Source organism: Thamnophis sirtalis, unplaced genomic scaffold, assembly GCF_051295495.1.
Source record: "Thamnophis sirtalis isolate CommonGarterSnake01/CBP01778 unplaced genomic scaffold, rThaSir2_p1.2 scaffold_4, whole genome shotgun sequence".
NCBI classification, from domain to species: Eukaryota; Metazoa; Chordata; class Lepidosauria; order Squamata; family Natricidae; genus Thamnophis; species Thamnophis sirtalis.
Window position 1 is genome coordinate 56,432,758 of NW_028261384.1, and position 21,151 is coordinate 56,453,908.

Here is a 21,151-nt window from a genome sequence, read left to right on the forward strand (position 1 = left end):
TATTATTGTCCCACCACACTGTGAGGAAAAGCTCTTTCTCAAGAGAAATGCTTATCTCTCCTGTGTGAACTTCAAGCAGCTACTCTGGAGGCTATAAATCTCCTTTGGGAAAGAGATTTTCTTGAAATTGTGCACAGATAATACAGGGAAGTGTCTTTGAAAGCACTGCTGTGCTCTGACCCCCCCCCTTTTTTCACTTTACCCTGGTTGTCCAACCTTGGCATTTTAAAACTGGTGGATTTCAACGCCTAGAATTTCCCAGCCAGCATTCCCAGGAGTTGAAGTCCACACATCTTAAAGTTTCCAAAGTTAGACACCCCTGTTTTAAATCAGACCTGGCTGGAGCCTAGAGTTACTTTTGTGAACAAGGCAGACATTTTAAACATGAAACTCCAAAAGAGTCCAATCAGAGAAAGGAATATAAACCTAATGTGCATTTATTTATTTTTCAATTTCTATGGCTACCCATCTCAAACAAGTTTATATAATGCTAATAACCCTAACATAAAATTAAGCATAGAAGCTTCACACTCTTCTCGGGGAGCACCGAGAATCTTTCTGTCTCCGCTGGGCACGGAAGGACAGAGGTAGCCAGAGCCATGCTGAAGCAATCTGGCAGGCGAGCGAGGGAGGGAGGGAAGATCAGGTAGCCTGATCCTCCATCCCTCGCTCGCTCGCTTGCTGGGAAGCACAGAGAAGAGTGCAAAGTCCAGCGGAGGCAGGAAGGTTCTCAGTGCTCTGGGAAGCCACAAAAGCAACTGGGGAGTGCCGAGAACCTTCCTGCCTCCGCTGGACTTCATGCTTTTCTGTGTGCGCTCCTCGCGGATGCAATAGACTTCCAGAAGCGGGGGACTGAACGGGGAAGAGCATGGCGCTCTGGGAAGCCATGAAAGCTACTGGGGAGCACCGAGAGCCTTCCTGCCTCTGCTGGACTTCGTGCATGCGCCTCTCCACTACAATAGATGTCCAGAAGTGGCAGGGGCTGTCAGGCTGGAAGCCCAAACCCCATTAGCCCCAAAAGCTGCTTCTGGACATCTACTGCAGTCACGAGGAGTGCAGGAAGGTTCTTGGTGCTCCCAAGAACCTTCCTGCCTCCGTTGGTTGCCGGTTGCCCATATGTCACGACCCTGCTTGTGCACCTCCTCCTCTCTCCTCCTTCTCTTCAGTCCCCAAAGGCTCTTCTCCTCCTTACTGGAGCTCAGCGGGAGCCAGACACCAGGGATGGGAGGAAAACCTACATCTTGGAAAACTTCACCAGGAAGGGAGGCGGGAACCAGTGGGGGGTGGGGACACCCTGGAATGCCCCCATGCTTTGCTGGTGGCCATGCCTCCTAGGCAAGTTGGGGGAGGTCTTAGGAGGCCAGCTATTGCCGCATAAGCTACCACCCGCAAGCGGTGATGGAACAGGCAGGATAAGCAAGCGATGGGAGCAGGGCAGGTGCTCCATGAGGAACCTCTTCTAACCGGTACGGCAGATTTCTGGAGGGTCTTCTACTGAACCGTTAGAACCGGCAGGAACCCACCCCTGAATCCTTGATAATACTAATAGCAAAACCAGGTAAAGATCATACAAACCCAAAATCATATAAACCAATATCACTTATTACTCAGGACGCTAAGATTTTTACAGTGATATTGGCAAATAGGGGAGAGGAGGAGCCAACTTCACAACGATATGGATCTGCGGTCTCAATGCTCTGATATTGCAGCCGATACTTTTGCCACTGGGTAGTCCAATCGGACCTAAACCGTCCTGAAGAGATGGTGAACAGGAAGACTACGTCTTACTGACCTCAGGGACATTGCAACAACATATTTATAGATATGGGTATAACATAAGGAAACTGGATGTAAACTTTAAATAGTGATTTGGAAAGGAGGATTAGAAAACTTTGTTGTTAAATATTATGGATGTTTAGCTAGAATAGGACATAAGGATTTAGTGTTAGTGGAGGATTTTAGAAATAGTAATTGAAAGGCCAGTATGTGGTTATGTATTAAATTTTGGTATGATGAGGGATGCTTAAACAATTATAGTCAAATGAAAATGGAGATATGATGATGGTGACATGTATGAATATTTGAGTTAAAATGCTTAAGTTAATATGAATTATGTTTGTTGACTGTGGAAGTGATGCACGAAAGTCTTTTTGTAACCAACTGATACACTTTCTATAGCATGTAAAGAAAGATGTATTTGTTTTAAATTAAAAAAAATATTAAAAAATATTGGCAAATAAATTGAATACATTTAAAAAGAATTATATTAAAAATAACCAGTGTGGATTTTTAAGAGACTGACAAATGTCAGATATAGTAAGAAGGATATTAAACATAGATTATTATATATATAATATTATATTATATAAAGAGATTGTATTCAGCTGGTTTGGGTGAAGGGTCTCCAGGGGGGTGCACTGTAATATGTGTTTTTTTTCTTTTTCTTTTTGAATTCAGATATATATGTACTGTTTGTACATATCCAAAACCTGCCCAAGAATCAAGAGAAGCACATATGCGAGTGTATGCATGTTTTCTCTATGTGTTTGTTAAGACTGAGAAGGAGGAGACAACTTGGCTGAAGTTTTCCTGCCTCAGAAGCTGCTTGGAAGGCAGCTGCCATCGCCTGTCCCTTTAAGATCATCCCCTCCCCCCCCACCGGGCTTCAGCTTACATGGTGACCAGGACCAGGAGAGTGACCAGGATCCACTTGGCTGCCTTTCCACAGGGCTGGACAGTGGGCAGTATCAAAGTACTATATTTTTCGGACTATAAGATGCATCGGAGTATGAGGTGCACCATGATTTTGAAGAGATAATTTTTAAAAAAAAAAGTTTTTGCATTCTGCAGGCCTCCCAAACCCTCTGCATGCCTTGTTTTTTGCAAAGGGGGTGGGGCTTCAGTAGACCAAAAATGCTGTATTCAGTGTATAAGATGCACCCAGATTTTCACCCTCCTTTTGGGGGGGGGGAAAGGTGTGTCTTATACTATGAAAAATATGGTACCTTAAAGGGACAGGCTGCGGTGGCTGCCTTCCAAGCAGCTTCGTTGTGAAAACAGGCAGGAAAAGTTCAGCCAAATTGTCTCCTCCTTCTCGGCATCAAACATACATACAGGGCAAACCTCACATACCTCATGGCACTGGGATCTTCTGCGAGGAGATGGCACATGGGTGACTCCCTCCAGCACCATGAAGTGTGCACATGTTTGCTCTGTGCGTACGTTTGGACAAAGAAAGGTGACCCGGTGAAGGGTGGGACAGCAGTGGAAAGCAAGCAGGGAAGTGTCCCTTTAGAAAGGCAGGAGGCGGGCTCACGGACTGAACACCATGGCTTGTTTTGTAGGATCTGGAGCTTAGCAGAAACAGTTAGAAAGAGGTGTTGGTTGCACCCTTTGCCCTAAAACAAAATTTTCTTTGAAGCCTGGATGGCCAAGCACTGCTCCATCTCTCCTGTTGTCTTTGCATTCCCTTCCACCACCGTCCACCACCTTTTGCTGGTCCAAGCTAAGAAAGCTGAAACTTCATGCACCTCACTCTGCTGTATTTTACTCTTTCCCCTCCTCCAACCCATTAAATTTTTCATCCTTCCTCAGGCTCTAGGCCCAATTGAGCAAGATGAAGCAGAGGCGCCAAGTAGGGAGGAGAGAGCTGGGGGGTTTTGACTCAGGATTCGATCTTGGCCACCGTATTGGAGGTTTCCAATTTTTTAATAGTGCAGCAGTGGAGCCCTTCTTCACACAGGATCACAGTGAAGAGGGAGAAGGGGGTGGCTGCTAGCATAGAGTGGAGCATTCTGGAACGAGAGGAGCCAGGAAAAGAAAAGGCAACTTGCAAGAGTGGAGGCAGGAGAGCAAAGTAAGCAAGTGAGTGAACATTGGGCCTGCTGCGTGGCTCTTAGGGTGACCCCTAACTCCCAAGGCAGCAGCGTAGCACCCATCTTCTTGCATGAGAAGCAACCAAAGGGCTTTCTCACTGGGAGCGCTGCCCTAGTTCAGATTCCCTGCCTCCCTCTGATGGCTGTCAAGTTGATCATGGCTCCCTGACCAACCAACACCAGTTCGGCGACACCACCAACACCTTCACCCAAAATTTTTCATCTTGACATGTTTCTTGAAATTCACCCTAAAGGAGTGAGCAAAGTAGGCTCCTTAGCCTACATTCTCTTTAGGGGTTCTGCTTGATTTATGATCACAACTGAGCCAAAATTTCCATTGCTAAGCAAGATTTAAGTGAGTTTTGCTCCCTTTTGTGATTTTCCTTGCCACCATTGATGTGCAGTAGTACTAAATAAATAGAGATTGTATCTTGTTGAGACCTTTGAGACAAGTAGCAAGGAGGTGGGGCTAGATGTGGTGAATGAAATCAAGTTGGCCACACCAAACCCAGTCACATGACCACCCAGCCATGCCTACCCAGCAGAGAACTGATTGTTAAATTATTTGAATCCCACCACTGCATCCACACCCTGCCACCTGCCTTGCCTTACAGCAGCAGCAGCAGCAGCTCCATCCAGCAGGACCCCACATCTGCCCAACAGAGCAGGAGGCTGAGTGACTGTCTGGTGCTGTGGCCAGGAGGTGAGGCGGGGGTGGAACTTACCTCAGGGCTCCCATAGCCAGGCCATCCACACCCTGGCATGTGCCTCACCTCACGATGGTGGCTCCGGCAGCCCTGTCCAGCAAGACCCCGTGTGGCCTCTGGCCCACGTCTTTTGCTTGCTCATGCCTGTAAGGGAGCAGAAGGCTGAGCAATGTGCCAGTGCCACAGCCATGAGTTGAGGTGAGGGAAGCTGCCTCACATGCCCCACACTGACTTACCTCAGGGCCCCCACAGTCAGGATACCCATGCCTAACCTTAGCCCAAACCCCAACAAACACACCCAGGGCAACCAGAATGCCAAACCTAACCCTCAACATAGGGCAACTACAATGCTGATATATAAAAATCTACATTTATTCAAATACAGCCATGTCATCTTCTTCTGGAACTTTGTCATAACTCTCCAAACCCCAAATTCCAGCCTAAATATCTTGTGACTATTTCCTTAAAACCATTAGCCCCAATCTCTCATGTCCATGTAACCTGCTCATAGTGCATTGGCAACACAGGTGTAAGTGATTTTATCCCATGAATTCTTCACCCAAGTCACAACCTCTGGCAGGCTAGGCTTCATAAAGTTTCCACACTTATTTCTCTCCAAGCTATTTTCAATGTAGTCATTCATTTCCATGTGCTAATGGTCCTTAAATGTTTATTGCAATATCAAGAGTCAGGAGATGGGCAATCATTCCTGCAGGAATCGTTATTTGATATATTCTTCTCTCTTCAATGAACTTTATGTCTTTAATGCGGTGAGTACTGACTGAATCTCAGACTAGCAGACATCTTTGGCCACCTAGCACAATAAGTGGCCATATTAAATTGATCCACTCCAGCAGCAACATCCAGCCGGACCCTACATGGCCGCCAGCCTACTTTTGCTTGTTCACGGCCACAACAGAGCAGGGGACTGAGCAACGCTCTGGTGCTGTGGCCAGTAGGTGACATGGGGGGCTGGAGTTACCCCATGTGCCCCACACTGACTTACCTCAGGGTTCTTGCAGCTAGGTCACCCACACCTCGACATCTACCTCACCTCATGATGGTGGCTCTGGAAACCCCAACCTGCAAGACCCAATGTGGCCTCTGGCCAGAAGTTATATTCAACTGGTTTGGGTGAACCATTAGGGGAAATTTGGCCTGGTTCGCTGAACTGGTAGTAACCCCTGGCTTATCCCGCCCTGTCTGCCTGCCTGCTGTTTGCTTGCCCCACCCACTAGCCCTGCCCAGCAGTCTGCTCTGTGGCTTGCCTGCCTAAACTGCCTTCCCACACCCCAACTGTGCTGCCTACAGGTAATTTTGTGAGTTGCTCTATCCACCCCATCTCACTAAGCCACCATAGTCCACTGCAGCTCCATTCCAGGCTATGTTGCCTGTGGCATACTAGCCGCAGGGCCCACTGTCCCCACTGTGCTCGCATGTCTGGCTAAGCCACCACAGCCTGGCACAGTTCTATTCCAGGTTGTGCTGCCTGTAACCTAGCTTGCTGCGGGTCCCCCTCTGTTCCCACTGGGCTCACAACCTTACTTTCCTCCTGCGGCTGGTGGCAGAGGGAAAGGCAAGCCAGCATCACCCACTGGAACTGAGGCTTGGAGCAATTTTCAAGCCTGGGCTGTTGCAATAGCTTTTCACTTCAAGCATCCTGGGCTTGAAAACGCATGGCTGGGGCAGAGGAGCGGTTCTCCATAACAAGCTCCAAAACTGCTCCAAGCCTCAGTTCCACATGAGCACTTAAAGTACCTGCCTTCATCCTGGCTGTTTCTCTGTGCCTGGCTTTCTGGATGTGTCCCCAAAGTGCAGTGCTGTGAAAGACACTCTCTCTCTCCAGCAAGAGATCACTGGCGAGAAAACAAGTCGCTGGAGAATGCGTGGAGTGGCTCCGGGGCTACTATTGCCTGAAGCTTGCCTCTCCCCCCCACCCCATGGAGTGGACTCTGGGTGTATTTTTCCAAATGCAGTAAGCAAAGTTGAATGTGTATAGATTTTGAAAAGCTGTGTGTGTGTATGTGTGTGTGTGTGTGTGTGTGTGTGTGTGTGTGTGTGCATACACATACAGTATATATAGTAGATAATGTATCTTTTTGTGTGCCTATACACACTCTATACTATGTAATATGTATGTACACATATGATATATACATAGGATTAGATAGTATATGTTGTATGTTCAGTAGTAATAAATAAATAGACAGGGAAATTGTATCTTGTTGAGCCCTTTGAGGAGAGGAGAGGCCAGCCAAGGGGCTTCTTGACGTGAGTGGTTAAGTTGGCCACACCCACCCAGTCACATGACCAAACAGATATGCACACCCAGTCACCTGATCACCAACTCTCACCCATCCAGTCACATTCACCCAGTCACATGAACACCAAGCCACATCCACCCAGTCACATGACCACCAAGTTATGCCCACTAAGCAAGCCATGCCCACAGAACTGGTAGTAAAAATGTTTGAATCCCACCACTGCCTCTGGCCCTCTTCTGCTTGCTCATGGATGCAAGGGAGCAAGCTGAGCAACATGCCAGTGCCACAACCATGAGGCAGGCTGGGACAGCTGCCTCACATGCCCCAAAGCAGCTTATCTCAGGGCCAAGTGCTTTGTTATGGTTGCAAACAATCAGACATGGGCTAGTGGCCACATGAGCTCCTGCACATGGGTGATGGTGCTGCCACCATAAGGCAGTTGTCAGGGTGTGCATGTCCTGGCTGGTGGGGGTGTTTCCCTGAGGTAAGCTGGTATGCTTGTGGGGAAGCTCCACTCCCTCTCTCCTCACCTTGCGTCAGCAATGGAATGGGCAGGCTGTGCAGTTGGTTAAGTAGGGGTTAGGGTTTATTTTTGAGATAGGTCTTATTTTCAGGGAAATCCAGTATTAGCAATTCAAAAATGAGTGGATAGCAGATGGTTGAATAATTTCCTTCTTCTTTTCTTTGTTTTGCTATTACCAATACTTTTTAGCTTGTTTGTTTCAGAAACACTTCTCTCAGTTGCAGAAGTGAGAAAGCTTGCAACAAATCCAAATGACTAACCTAACAGATGATAATGAATGGACCTCAAATTCAACAATTTATGAATATATCCCAATAGAAACAAATTATTGTAATATGGATGAGACCTCCAGATTCAGTGCTGTATTTACTTGCATCCTTTATTCTCTGATCTTCTTCTTCAGCTTGGTAGGAAATAGCCTTGTCTTGTGGATTGTGATGAAATATGAAAACATCAAATCTTTAACAAACCTCTTCATCCTGAACCTTTGCATCACTGACTTGACTTTCTCATGCACTCTGCCTTTCTGGATTGTATATCATTATTATGGATGGATTTTTGGTGATTTTCTCTGCAAGACAGTAAGTGCTATTTTTTCTATCAGCTACTATGGTGGTATCATCTTTCTCACTATCATGACTATTCTGCGGTACCTGGCTGTGGTTGATCCCTTATCAACCATGCAAATACAGACCAAAAAATGTAGCATTCTGGTAAGCATGGCCATTTGGAGCAGCAGCATAATGGTTGCGGTACCTGAGATCATTTTTATTGAAGTCATAATTGATCATCATGACAAACAACGCTGTGAGTATGAAGAGTCATTCTTCTGGAAAATGATAGAGATGAGCCTGCAAGTAACATTTTTCCTCCTATCTTTTCTTGTTATCATAGCTTGTTACATTGGAATGCTTAAAATTTTGCTTAGATCACGGTCTCAAAGAAAGTACAGAACTGTGAGACTCATATTTGCTATTGTGGTGGTCTTTTTCCTGAGTTGGGCTCCTTACAACGTGTTTAACTTTGTGTACGTTTTGTCTATTCAGCATGTCATCAAGACAGACTGTCAAACTCGCAATCATATCTTTTTTGCTTTTGATATCAGTCGCAAAGTAGCCTACTGTCACTGCTGCATCAACCCAATCCTGTACGTCTTTGTTGGAGTGAAATTCAGAAGGCACCTAAAACTCCTCTACAAGCAATTGTCCCCTTGTCATGGCAGAATCTCTCCCTCCAGCCCAAGAATGCATTCATCTCATTTTGGTCCATATGATGATGCATCTATATACTGAAGCAAAGATTCCTGAACTGGATGAGATGCAAAGCAGGATAACCAATATGAGAAGCTAATCAGAATAACTGACAAGTTCTTCAGATATGCAAAGTATATCTAGTCTTCTTGTTTGTTTTCACTGGAGTTTTCTGCCTTTCTAGCAAAAAAATATTTTTTTTCAAATAGACAATGTTGATTCAGCCTTTTTTCAGATTAGAAATGAAAGGTCATTCTGTTTTATGTAATGCCAAGAAATATTTGTGTTTTAAATATAATATAATGGTGTTTTAATCTTTCCAATATTGTAATGATTTACAAATCAATATACTGTTATGTAGAACTTGACCTACCAACATTATTTGAATTATTTGAATGAGAAAAATTACAACTGTCCAAAGGCATGAACTGCCTTTTCATCTTAATGGAGTTAGGGGAAGCATGATATAAGAAATGGGAACACTGAATGAATATAGGATAGTTATAAATAGAAAATAATAAATAGAATTCCCTTCCTCCAATTCCATTAAAATTCACTGAATGAAATAGATTTATTTCCAAATGAGAATTTTTTTCTTAAAGCTACTTAATATAAAATCTGATAAAGAATTAGTCACAAATATATAACACCGACAAGATTGAAATGTGCAATTTACTGATTTTGAATAGGCATGTCAACCTGAAAGCATTATAGTATTTTAAAATCAATATAGTTCTAAAAGTCCTCAGTAATCCTATATACATTACCAATGGTCATTGACCATTCTTGAATCCATAACAATTATATATTTTAAATTATGCTTTTATTATGAATCTCAAAATCTATAATCATTTAATATTTATTTGTTATTAATCATTTCTGTTTTTTATGATTTCTGAAATAATTTCTTTGTTGTTTTATCAATAAATGAAATGCTGATTTGCCCATGTACCTAATAAAGTTATTCATAAGCATGGAACTAATTGGTGTGATTTTAAAGACTTCCAAATATAAGGTGACCAGATTTTCAGATTGGTAAACGCAAAAATAGTATTGTAATGTTTTTTTTAATTTCAACATAACTACAATTTACAAATATAAATTGTAACTGTTGCCAAACATCTGAATTTTGATCACGTGACCATGAGGATGCTGCAACGGTCACTAAGTGTGAAAATGGTCGCTAAGTGTGAAAAATGGTCATCAGTCACTTTTTTCAATGCCATTGTAACTTTGATCACTATATCACCTTTCTTGCCACAGTTCTTAAGTGAATAAATGCAGCTGATAAGTTAGTAACATAAGTGAATCTGGTTTCCCCATTTGACTTTGTCAAAAGGTCCTGGGTCCTGTCCATATGACCCCAGGACACTGAAACCATCATAAATACGAATCTGTTGCCAAACATCAAAATTTTGATCGCGTGACCATGAGGATGCTGCAATGGTCGCTAAGTGTGAAAATGGTCACTAAGTGTGAAAAATGGTCATCAGTCACTTTTTTCAATGCCATTGTAACTTTGGTCACTATACCACCTTTCTTGCCACAGTTCTTAAGTGAATCTTAAGTGAAGATGTTATATCTTAAGTGAATCTTAAGCCTTAAGTGAAGATGTTATACAGTAGAACCTCTAGTCACGAACGCTTCTGACCAAAATATTCACATTCTCCCCCCCCCCCCCCCCCGGCTGCTGATTTCCCCTTCTGCACCATTTTTTTTGTAAGCGCCAAATTTCCAAAAATTAGGTTTGATTCATGACCAAATCAGTTTGCGACCAATGTTATGGAATGAATTATGGTTGTGACCAGAGGTTCTACTGTATTCATGCCTTTACATACTCTATATCACCTCAAAATGTTGCACAGCCTTCATAAGTTTCTAATACAGATAAAATTAAATACAACATCAAAACCATAAAAAAGTAAAATTAACCTGGCTGGAAAATCCTATGTCTGTCTTGCTATTATTACTGACACACTTGCTGCAGTATTTGATGGCTAAAAGGAAAAAAAATATTGTTAAAGTGTGTATTATGTTCACTCCCATGTCTTGTCTGCTGCGTTGATTTTGAATTCATTAAAAGAGCTTATTTTACATCAAATCCCTCTCATATTATTCTCCTATGTTCAATAAACCCTAAGAGACAGCATACTATAGATGAAATTCCTGTAACTGTATATTTAGTAAATTATGGAGCTGAGTTTATCCAATTAACTCAGTTTTTGGACTTGAGTAATCACATACAATAAAGGAAATAAAACTATTTAGAATGAAGTGTAGTTGGCTATTTGTGATTAAGGGTATCATGCAGAAACAATTATAGTTTTGATCAGGAAAATACCCTAAAAAAACCCTTTTGTTCTTTCAGGTTTTTTTTTAATGATTTTTCCATGGCACATCACATATAAAAAAACAGCAGCTGCACATTTTTAAAAACCTACATTATTTTAAAATGCATTAAAAAATAAAAGAAAAAACCCAGCACACTTACCAGCAGGCAGAAAGTCCAGTCAATATTTTTCAAAGAAACTTTCCCACCATTTTGAAGTCCTCCAACCTCCGTGCCCCTCCCCTCTGGAAAATCCAGGAAGTAACACTGGCAACCTCTCTAGCCATTTCCTGCAGCTCTATGGTACTAGATCATTTTTTTTCTTATAAAATGAGGTAAATGCGACCGGCGCGGTGGGGGGGAGGTCCATTTGGTTGCTTTAACATTTTAATATCTTCAATGAAAGTAGTGAGACAGAGAGAGAGAGGGATTAGACAGGGTGTCTTTTGTCTTGCCCCGGTTAGGATTTCTTAAGCAAATCCACTGGGCTTTCAACATGAAGCCAGAAAATCGGGACTTTTTAAAAAGGTGGCAGGACACGGGAAAAATTGTTATAAAGCGTGCTTGTCACGCTGAAATTGGTACGTCTGGTCACCCTATCCAGATAGCTACTTTGGCAAAAGTATTTCCTCTTGTCACAATTACTGATAATAGCACTCCAACCTAAGTAAGAACATAGGATTGTATTTCATGCTTCAAAACCTAAGCTGCAAAACAGTTTATGTTGGGAAGAAGCAAAATTCACAAAACGTAAAGGTGTATTTCAATGAGGTTTATTGAAAAACAAAGCACACTAGAAAGCGTGATGTGATTATTTTATTCTATCTTGCTACAGTTAAAATATTTCTGTATAAAATAATATACACATTATCCAAGCAAAGAATTTTGCATCCTATTTTCATATTTGCTACTCTTCATTGGTTAAATCTGTGTAACTCTCCAATTTCTGCTATACTGCAAATTATAGGACTTAGAATTATAGTTCAGCAATATCTGAAAGGCCACAGGTTTCCCAATCTTTGATTAAATGTACATGTAGCACTACCCCCTGAAAGAGCTGCTGGAGTCCAGGTTCGCCTAGCCCTCTTGGTATGGTTGCCAGTCCACAGTGGTCCCTTACTTAAGGTGACCAGACGTGCAAGCCGCTGTCAGCAACCTGGTCCAGGTGAGCCGAGGGGAGGCAGACGGGGATCCAGTTGGGAGAGACTGGCGATGGGGGTGGCTTTTGAAAGGGTTTTTTCCATCCTGTAAACTGTTCCGAGAAGGCTGAAAATCTGGGTGCGTCTTATACACTGATGCGTCTTATACAGCATTTTTTGCCTCCTGAAACACTGCCCCTTCATCAAAATGGCTGTGCATAGCCTTTAGGAGCCTTGCAGAGTGCTCCTGGAGGGCTGGGGAGGGCAGAAATGAGCAAATAATAGGCCATTTTTTGCTCAATTTTGCCTGCCCCCCCCCCAGCTCCCAGGAGCACTCTATAAGCCTCCTAAAGGGTATGCATGCTCTTTTTGTGACAGAAAACCGGCCCATTTTTATGAAAAACGGGCAATATTTTGCTTGTTTGGGGGGGCACCCCCCCCAGGAGCACTCTACAAACCTCCTAAAGGCTATTCATGCCCCTTTTTAAAAAAAGGGGGGGGTCAATTTTCACAAAAAACGGGCCATTTTTGGAGGTCTGCAGAGTGCAAAAACTTTTTTTTTCAAATTTGCCACTTCAAAATCTTGTGCGTCTTATACTTTGGTGCATCTTATACTCCGAAAAGTACAGTAACTTGATTCTGAGGTTAATGTATGAACTCAGCTAGTGTACAGAAGTGATGAGCTAATCAAGGATCAAGAGATACTCCTAAAGATAACTACTTATAATCTGAAATGCAACAAATAAAAATACATTTTAATACCATCTGTTCTAGCTGGGAGAACCGTGGGGGTCAATAATTGAGGCGAGCTAGGCTTCCCATCACTAACAGATTTATTTCTAACAAAGTTGCCAAATGCAGCAGCTCATAATGCGAGTCTCACAGCTAATGACAACAGCTGAGACCCAATTTGACAGCTCTTTATATAACAGCTGTCAAACAGGTGGCCAATCAGAGAAGAGTATAGCGTCCCCTAGTTAAAATAGACCAGAGGGACAACTTCATACACAACACTCCTTGTCACCAAGGGAGCACATGTGTAGTCTGCTAAGTAGGCTGGGCAGCACTGAGCCACCCAGATCTTCTCAGTGTGCCTTCAGCAGGTGAAGAGAAGGGATGGGTCTCTGTGGCTCTTGGACTCAATGGGGACTGCGTCACTATCGCCGTTGAATGGGCCATTGCTGGAAACTGGACAAAATCCACAGGTAAGTCCTCTGCTTGCTCGTTGGTGTCCTTGTCACTGTCGGTTGGTGGTCCTGTGTTGATTGGACTGTTGGTGTCAAGTTTATAGGGTTCCTGTCTTGGGCCCACTCTGGTGGTTGCAAATTTAAGATTTTTTTCATCCCTGTAATTGGTTTATATGCCTTTTCCATACTTTGCCATCCTCCAATTCAACTTTGTATGAGTAAGGCCACGTTATTCTTAATAGTATCCCAGGTAACCACAAGGGGCTGCCCGCATAATTCTTGTGAAGACCAAGGCTCCTGTTGTGAAACCCCTGAGCTCCTTGGTGGACCCTATGGGCTTTTCTGGTGCATGTTCAGGGTGCAATTGGTCTAGGGCGGTTCTTATTCTCCAGCCCATCAATAGCTCGACTAGGCTCATGTTACTCATTGGGCATGGTGTGGCATGCTATGCCAGGAGATACTTATTGATTTTTGACTGCAAAGCTCCTAGGCCTTTTTCCCCAATGCTTTTTTGTGGAACAGACCACCCTTTTCACCAGACCATTCCCCACCAGATGAAAAAGAACCTCCAGGGTGTGGCAGATTCCAAGGCCTGCTAAGAATGCAGAAAATGGAGCTGCTGTCAACTGGGCCCATTTCCGAAACCAGAAGGTCGGGCAACCCATGGGTTGCAAATAGCTTCCTTAGAGCCCTAATTACTACCTTGTAAGTTGTCAAGGGCATCAGTATGTCCTCGACCCACTAGGAAAAGGCATCCACAGCTACTAAGAAGGTCTGTCCCTTGAATGTATCAGCAAAACTGATGTGAATTCCTGACCATGGCACCCTTGGTGTTTCCCAATTTTGAACTGGGGCCCTTGGTGGAAGAGGCCATGCATCCAGATACCCAGTGTATGACATCCAGATCCATGTTGGGCCACTGTTAGGAATATAATTCTAAGAGTTGGGTTGACAATATATAAATCATGTAACAATGTTGTACCTGTTTCTTTAAATCATACTGTAAAATTTGATTGGTTGCTGTTTTCCTCAATCGGCCATAAGAGGAAGCCAGAATGACTGTTAGTTCTCTGTTTGTTAGATGCTGGGCTGATCTGATCTGAGTGTCTTGGAAGCTGGCTGTTAGAAAGTGCCATGAGCTAGGTCTGATGCCATATAGGGCTTTATAAGGACAACTAGCACCTTGAAGCGAGTTCGGAGACTAATGGGTAGCCAGTGCAGCTCACGGAGGATAGGTGTAATGTGGGTGTACCTGGGTGCACCCACCATCGCTCGCGCAGCTGCGTTCTGGACTAGCTGAAGTCTTTGAACACTCTTCAAGGGCAGCCCCATGTAGAGTACATTACAGTAATCCAATCTTGAGGTCACAAGGGTGAGAGTGACTATCTGAAGGGCCTCCTGATCCAGGTAGGGTTGCAATTGGTGCACCAGGCGAACCTGGGCAAAGGTCCCCCTGGTCACAGCCGATAAATGGTGTTCTAAAGTCAGTTGCGGATCCAGGAGGACTCCCAAATTGCGAACCCTCTCTGAAGGTGTATAATTTCACCCCCCAGCCTGAGAGATGGAATACTTGGGCAATCTTTGGAGGGAACATCAGTAGCCACTCGGTCTTGTCTGGATTGAGTGCCAACTTGTTTACTCCCATCTAGACCCTAACAGCCTCCAGGCACTGGCACATCACTTCCACTGCTTCGCTGAGTTGGCACGGGGTGGACAGATACAGTTGCGTATCGTCTGTATATTGGTGGTACTTAATCCCGTGCCGGTGTATGATCTCACCCAGCTGCTTCATGTAGATGTTAAATAGGAGGGGAGACAGGACCGAACCCTGCGGCACCCCATAATTGAGGGGCCTTGGGGTCGACCTCTGCCCTCTGACCAACACCGACTGCGACCTGTCCGAGAGGTAGGAGGAGAACCACCGAAGGACGGTGCCTCCCACTCCCACCTCTCACAACCGTTGCAGAAGGATACCATGGTCGATGGTATCGAAGGCCGCTGAGAGGTCAAGGAGCACAAGGATAGAGGGGTGGCCCCTATCCCTGGCTTGCCAGAAATCATTGATCAGCGCGACCAAAGCAGTTTCTGTGCTGTAACCAGGCCTGAAACCCGACTGAAAGGGATCCAGATAATCGGTTTCATCCAAGGACCGTCGGAGTTGAGAGGCCACCACTTTCTCAACAACCTTCCCTACAAAGGGCAGGTTGGAGACTGGACGATAGTTGCTCAAAATGGCCAGAGATGGTTTCTTCAGGAGGGGTCTCACCACTACATCCTTTAAGAGGAGCGGGAAAATTCCCTCCCGGAGAGAGGTGTTAACTATCGTCCGGATCCAGCCGCGTGTCACCTCCCTGCTGGTCAAAACCAGCCAGGAGGGGCACGGATCCAGTATACAAGTGGAGGCACTCACCGCTCCCATGGCCTTGTCCACTTCCTCAGGAGAGACAAGTTGAAACTCGATCCATGAAATATGCTCAAGACCTTCCCCCAATACCTCGGCTGGTACCGTGCAATTGGAGTCCAGATCTGTCCGAATCAGAGTGACTTTATCCGTTAAATACTGAACAAATTCCTCAGCTCTACCTTGTAAAGGGTCATCCGCGTCCCTCCCTTTCAAGAGGGAGCGGATTATTCTAAACAAGGCGGCTGGGCGCGATTCAGCGGATGTAATAAGGGCGGCAAAATGCGAACATTTCGCCACCCGTATTGCCACGAGATAGGCTCTGATAAAGGCTCTCATCAGTGCTCGGTCTGACTCAGCTTTACTGGCCCTCCAGCGGCGCTCTAGGCATCTCTTTTGGCGCTTCATCTCCCGGAGTTCCTCGGTGAACCAAGGAACCCTCCTGGATCCGCTGCCTCAGAGAGGTTGCAAAGGCACAATCTGGTTTAGAGCCCGTATTCCAGGCAGCGACTAAGGACTCCACCGGATTGTGGACGAGAGTGTCAGGTATTTCTTCAAGCGCTGTCTAAAATCCCATTGGGTCCATCAGGCACCTGGGGCAGAACCACCTAATTGGTTCCACCTCCCTACAGTGGGGGATTGGTTTCCAAAAGTCAAGCCTCAGTAGGAAGTGATCTGACCATGACAAGGGCAAGATCTTAATGCCCTTCAAATATAGATCACGTCTCCACTGCTCCGAGAGGAATACGAGGTCAAGCGTGTGACCCGCTGAATGAGTCGAACCCCGAATTACTTGGGTCAAGTCCATGGCTGTCATGGAAGCCATGAACTCCTGCCCCCCGTCAGAGTGTTCACCAAGTGTAGGCAGGTTGAAATCCCCCAGAACCATAAGCCTAGGGAACTCTACCGCCAACTCGGCTACTGACTCGAGGAGCGAGGGGAGGGCTGTTGCAATGCTGTTGGGAGGTAGGTATGTTAGCAACAAACCCACTTGACCTCCAAGGTCCAACTTCATCAACAGGGACTCACACCTGACAAGCTCCGGAGCAGGGATCCTACGAGGAACTAAAGACCTTCGGACGATGATAGCCACTCCCCCACCCCTTTACTGGGGTCGCGGCTGATGAAGCACCTGAAATCCTTCTGGGCACATTTCAGTGAGGGGGACTCCTCCCTCCGGGCCCAGCCAGGTTTCAGTAATACATGCCAAGTCTGCCCCCTTGTCTAAAATTAGGTCCCGGACGAGGGAAGCTTTGTGAACCACAGACCTGGCATTTAGCAACAACAGCCTGAGACCAGGGCCCTGACAGTTCTCACCATCTGGCCCTGGAGTGAAACTAGCAGGGCCGGAAGGAGGGATCTCTGTGACATAGCGACCCCTCCTTCCCCAGAAATGGCTAACCCTGAAGTTCCCATCGTACCTGCCTCTCCCCATAGTGACCGTAATGCGCCGGCCCACCCCCGCACCCGTAGACCCCATATCCCCTCCCACAGCCTCCGCTCCATCCGGCAGGCGATTTATATCACTCATTCTGGGACGGGAGGTAGGCCTGGGCCCCCTACCACTTCTGCAATAGCACTCAGTGGTGGAGGCACCAGGCTGTACTCTCAATCCTCTCATACATACACAGCCACTCATCCATGCATTCCCCACGTATGTTAATTAAACACAAAAAATACAACAATATAAGGTTAAAAAGGTGGGTACAAACATCAGCCAGGCACACCATTCACACTACATTCCTAAAATGTGCGGAGCACTGCGCAAGTATGGTTAAGATAGTCAATGGTGCGGAAGGAGGAGGGAGAGCTGCTCCACCCTCTCCCTTCCTCAAGTCCTGAAAAACACCCCAAGTCAAAGGTCCAAAAAGAAAACCGTGTTGGGTGGGCGATTGTAAAATAGGGGGCAGATGGAATGATGTCCCTGATAGTTGGAATAATATTCTTGGGGTAGCGGTGGGCCGCCGTAGTTGCAACAAAAGGAGCAGGGGTGTAGATCTGGAAGTCTGAGAGTCCAAGTTCGTAAACAAAGTAAACAGAGAGAGCCAGATGGTAAAGGTGGTAGAAGAGGGAAGGAGGCTCCGCAATCGCAAAAGAAGGTGGGGGAGGGTTGCACTGCAAAGAGGCCCTGATCAAGTAGAGCCAGGGGGTGGGGGGATGGTCGCAAAGACACCAAGTAGAATCTGCCACCCCCTTCCATCCAGGGCCGCCATCCAGAGTTGCGTGAATCGGCCACCCCACTCCCCAATGCTGATAATAAACTGGTGCAAATCCACAGGCTCCTTCCAGTCTCATAAAAATAAATAGGAAGCCGGAACAAGACTGGCAGGGTCGCCGCAAACCGTTGAGGTGATGCGGGAGTGGGGGGCGCCTGGGGGGGGCTTAATGGCGACAACAAAGCCTGCTGAACGATCCCCTTTGGCGCTATCCAGGCCAACTGCCTCCTCCCTGGCACGATAGTCTCCTGTTCAGTCCAGTCCAGAGTGGCTCTGCTGGGTCTCCCGATCAGGAAATAGAGTTGCAAGCACCGGCCTTGTTAACACTGCCGGGAGCGGCGTCGCCAGCATGAAACTGCCATCTTCGCTGCTCGGTCAAAGAAACCAGCGAAAACACCACTTAAGCTGGATTTTAGAGGAATCAATGCTGTGTGTGTACACAATCTATACCCTCTACCCCTCATGAAGGAAATGCTATCTCACCTGGCCAAGGGAAAAGTCTTCACCAAATTAGAGCTCAGAGAAACATACTACTGAGTAAAGATCAGGGAAGGAGGTGAGTGGAAAACAGCATTCAACTGCCCCCTAGGGAACTTCCAATTCAAAGTGATGCCTTTCAGATTTCAGGGAGCCCAGTGGTGTTCATGCAGTTAATAAACAAGGTGCTGCACAAGCACCTCTACAAGGGGGTCTTCGTCTACCTGGTGACATTCTTATCTACACAGAGACCGTGAACGACCACATACCCCTGGTCTGACAGGTACTGGATAAACTTCTGGCAGCCAACATGTACGTCAAGCTCTTGAAATGTGAATTCCACCATGTACGGCTAGACTACCTGGGTTACCGAGTATCAATTGAGGGAATAGAGATTGACCCAGCCTAAGTACAAGCCATCCGAGGCTGGCAACTCCCTCGCACCCATCTTGGGTAAAGAGTAGAAATATCCAGGCTGATCGCCTTATAGCAAAATTCCATGCAGAAAATCCAAACAAGCCTGTGGGGAGGATGTAGCTGTAAATCCTACACCTGTACTCAAATTGTTTTTGCTTCACACAGGTTGTTTTTGGAAAGTGAGGGGAGCCAAATGTCAACTCATAAAGTTGCCATGGTGAAAAAAAAGGGGGAGCATATTCCACGCATACTTTCAGCTAGAGTCAGATCTCAGATTACCACAGCAGACTTGGGAGGGGTGCACCTCATTGGGGAATATAATTTATGACACAGATTGAAGGGAGGGAAGGAACAGAGGCAAAGTTCAGCTGTAATTCAAATAAGTCTCAGATCTGACTGCAAAAAGGTCTTGCCAAAATAAATGCTCCTAATAAATGACTAACTTTCTTTTGGCTCAAGACTCATGAATCAATTAGGGCATCTTTTGGAAACCTGACACATAGGTTCACCATCACGGTTCTAGTACATTCCTCATCATACAAACAACACACTTTGTGTGCCAATAAGTCTGGTAGGAATACATAATTTTAAATTCCTCATAATGGTAAATCACAAATTATCCTAGCTTTTCTCTTTTTTTCTTGAAGGGTGAAGCAAAAGTATCAGTTCCAAAATGACAAGGCACAGATCATGATATCACAGTGCATTATGATGCGCTTGTCACTTGCCTCCGCCCATAAATGCTTATAGATACAATCACCATCCGTCCATGTTTTCTTGCTATGTTTTTTCTTTCTCCTGAAGTCCCAGAATTTGCTTTCTCTTCAAAGACCTGAACATTATTTCTGAGTTCTATTTCCTGTCTCTCTTGCTTTCATCTATAGGTAGTCCTCAACTTACAACAGTTCATTTACTGACTGGTCAAAGTTACAACAGCACTGAAAAAAGTGACTTATGCTCATTTTTCACATTTACAATCATTGCAGCCTCCCCATGATCATGGGATCAACATTCAAATGCTTGGCCACTTATTTATATTTCTGAAGATTGCAGTATCCCAGAGTGATGTGATCACCATTAGTGACCTTTTGATAAGCAAATTCAATGGGGAAGACAGATTCACTTAGCAATCTTGTTACTAGCTTCTCTTCCTTATGGATGATTATTTCTTCTGTCATCTCATAATGAGGCATCTCTCTTTTTTTAACTGATACATCTTTATTTTCCATTATTAGCTGAAGTGCAGCTACTCATTGTTCTAATCCTTTGACTTGTATTCAGTAATCATTTTAAATCTTCATTTGCTGTAAAGGAGGAAAATATCTTAAGAACCAAGAATATTCATAGAGAAGATTAAAAAAAATAGCATGGTTGCAACCATGCACTCACTTTTTATATCTCTATTATGGATTCATTCTGATTCCCCCAAAATTCCATAGCCAAACTGTCATTTACTTTTCCTGATTACTTTTTTATGGGGAGGGGGAAGTGAACTGACCTTTTGGGTTACTTGTATTTTACTTATAGAGAGTACTCTTGTCCATTCTGCTGCATTAAGATGCATCACAATAGCAGATATGGGATGCTTGATCTCAACATAGTTGGAGAATAGCTAGTCAAGGAAGGCTAACATAGGGCTTTAAAAGGTTCATGGTTATTTTCTGCTATTTGAGAATAAAAGAAGAGTATATTTCTTACCTGGTATTTACCTAGATAAACATAATATATCACATAATACTTTTTAATAACATAAAGAAGATTACCAAATTAAGGCATGTCCAATCAGTTGGTTCAGTGATCCTCCTATATGTGAAGCACCAAGCACGATCTGTAAAGACATGTCATTATAAGGACACTTCTCAAATTAAGACCACAACAGGGACCAGAATTTCCATTGCTAAACAAGGCAGTTGTTAAGTGAATCCGCCTGATTTTACAATCTTTTTGCCATGACTGTTAAGCAAATTACTGAAATTATTAAGTCAAACCTGCAGTTGCTAAGTAAATCCAATTTCCCTCATTGACTTTGCATATCAGAAAGTTGCTGGGAAGATCACAAATGGCAATCATGTGCCCCTGGGATGCTGCAGCCATAATAAATACATGTCAGTTTCCAAACATCTGAATGTTAAACAGATAACTATGAAATGCAACAATTGTAAGTGTGAGGAGTCATGTCATGAGTCATTTTTTTCAGCGCCATTGTAACTTGAATAGTCATTAAACAAATGGTTGTATGTTCAGAGGTGAGATTCAACCAGTGCTAACCTATTTGCTAGAACCGGTAGTTTATTTCCTAAGCAGTTCAGAGAAATCTCCTTTTGTTGTTTTCCACTTTACAGGGTTAATCCTGTAAGGAAGGCAGG

The 21,151-nt window shown here is 44.7% G+C and overlaps 1 protein-coding gene across 1 annotated transcript; it reads left to right on the top strand.

The window, feature by feature from the left end:
• Positions 1-7,620: 7,620 nt before the first annotated feature.
• On the top strand, positions 7,621-9,355 carry XCR1 (X-C motif chemokine receptor 1). The gene has a single exon (XM_014074799.2). The coding sequence runs from the start codon at positions 7,621-7,623 to the stop codon at positions 8,659-8,661; it is 1,041 nt and encodes a 346-aa protein (XP_013930274.2). The 3' UTR covers positions 8,662-9,355.
• The last annotated feature ends 11,796 nt before the right edge of the window (positions 9,356-21,151 follow it).

Coding starts and splice junctions, on each gene's coding strand:
- XCR1 (XM_014074799.2), top strand. CDS start 7,621: ATGACTAACCTAACAGATGATAATGAATGGACCTCAAATTCAACAATT.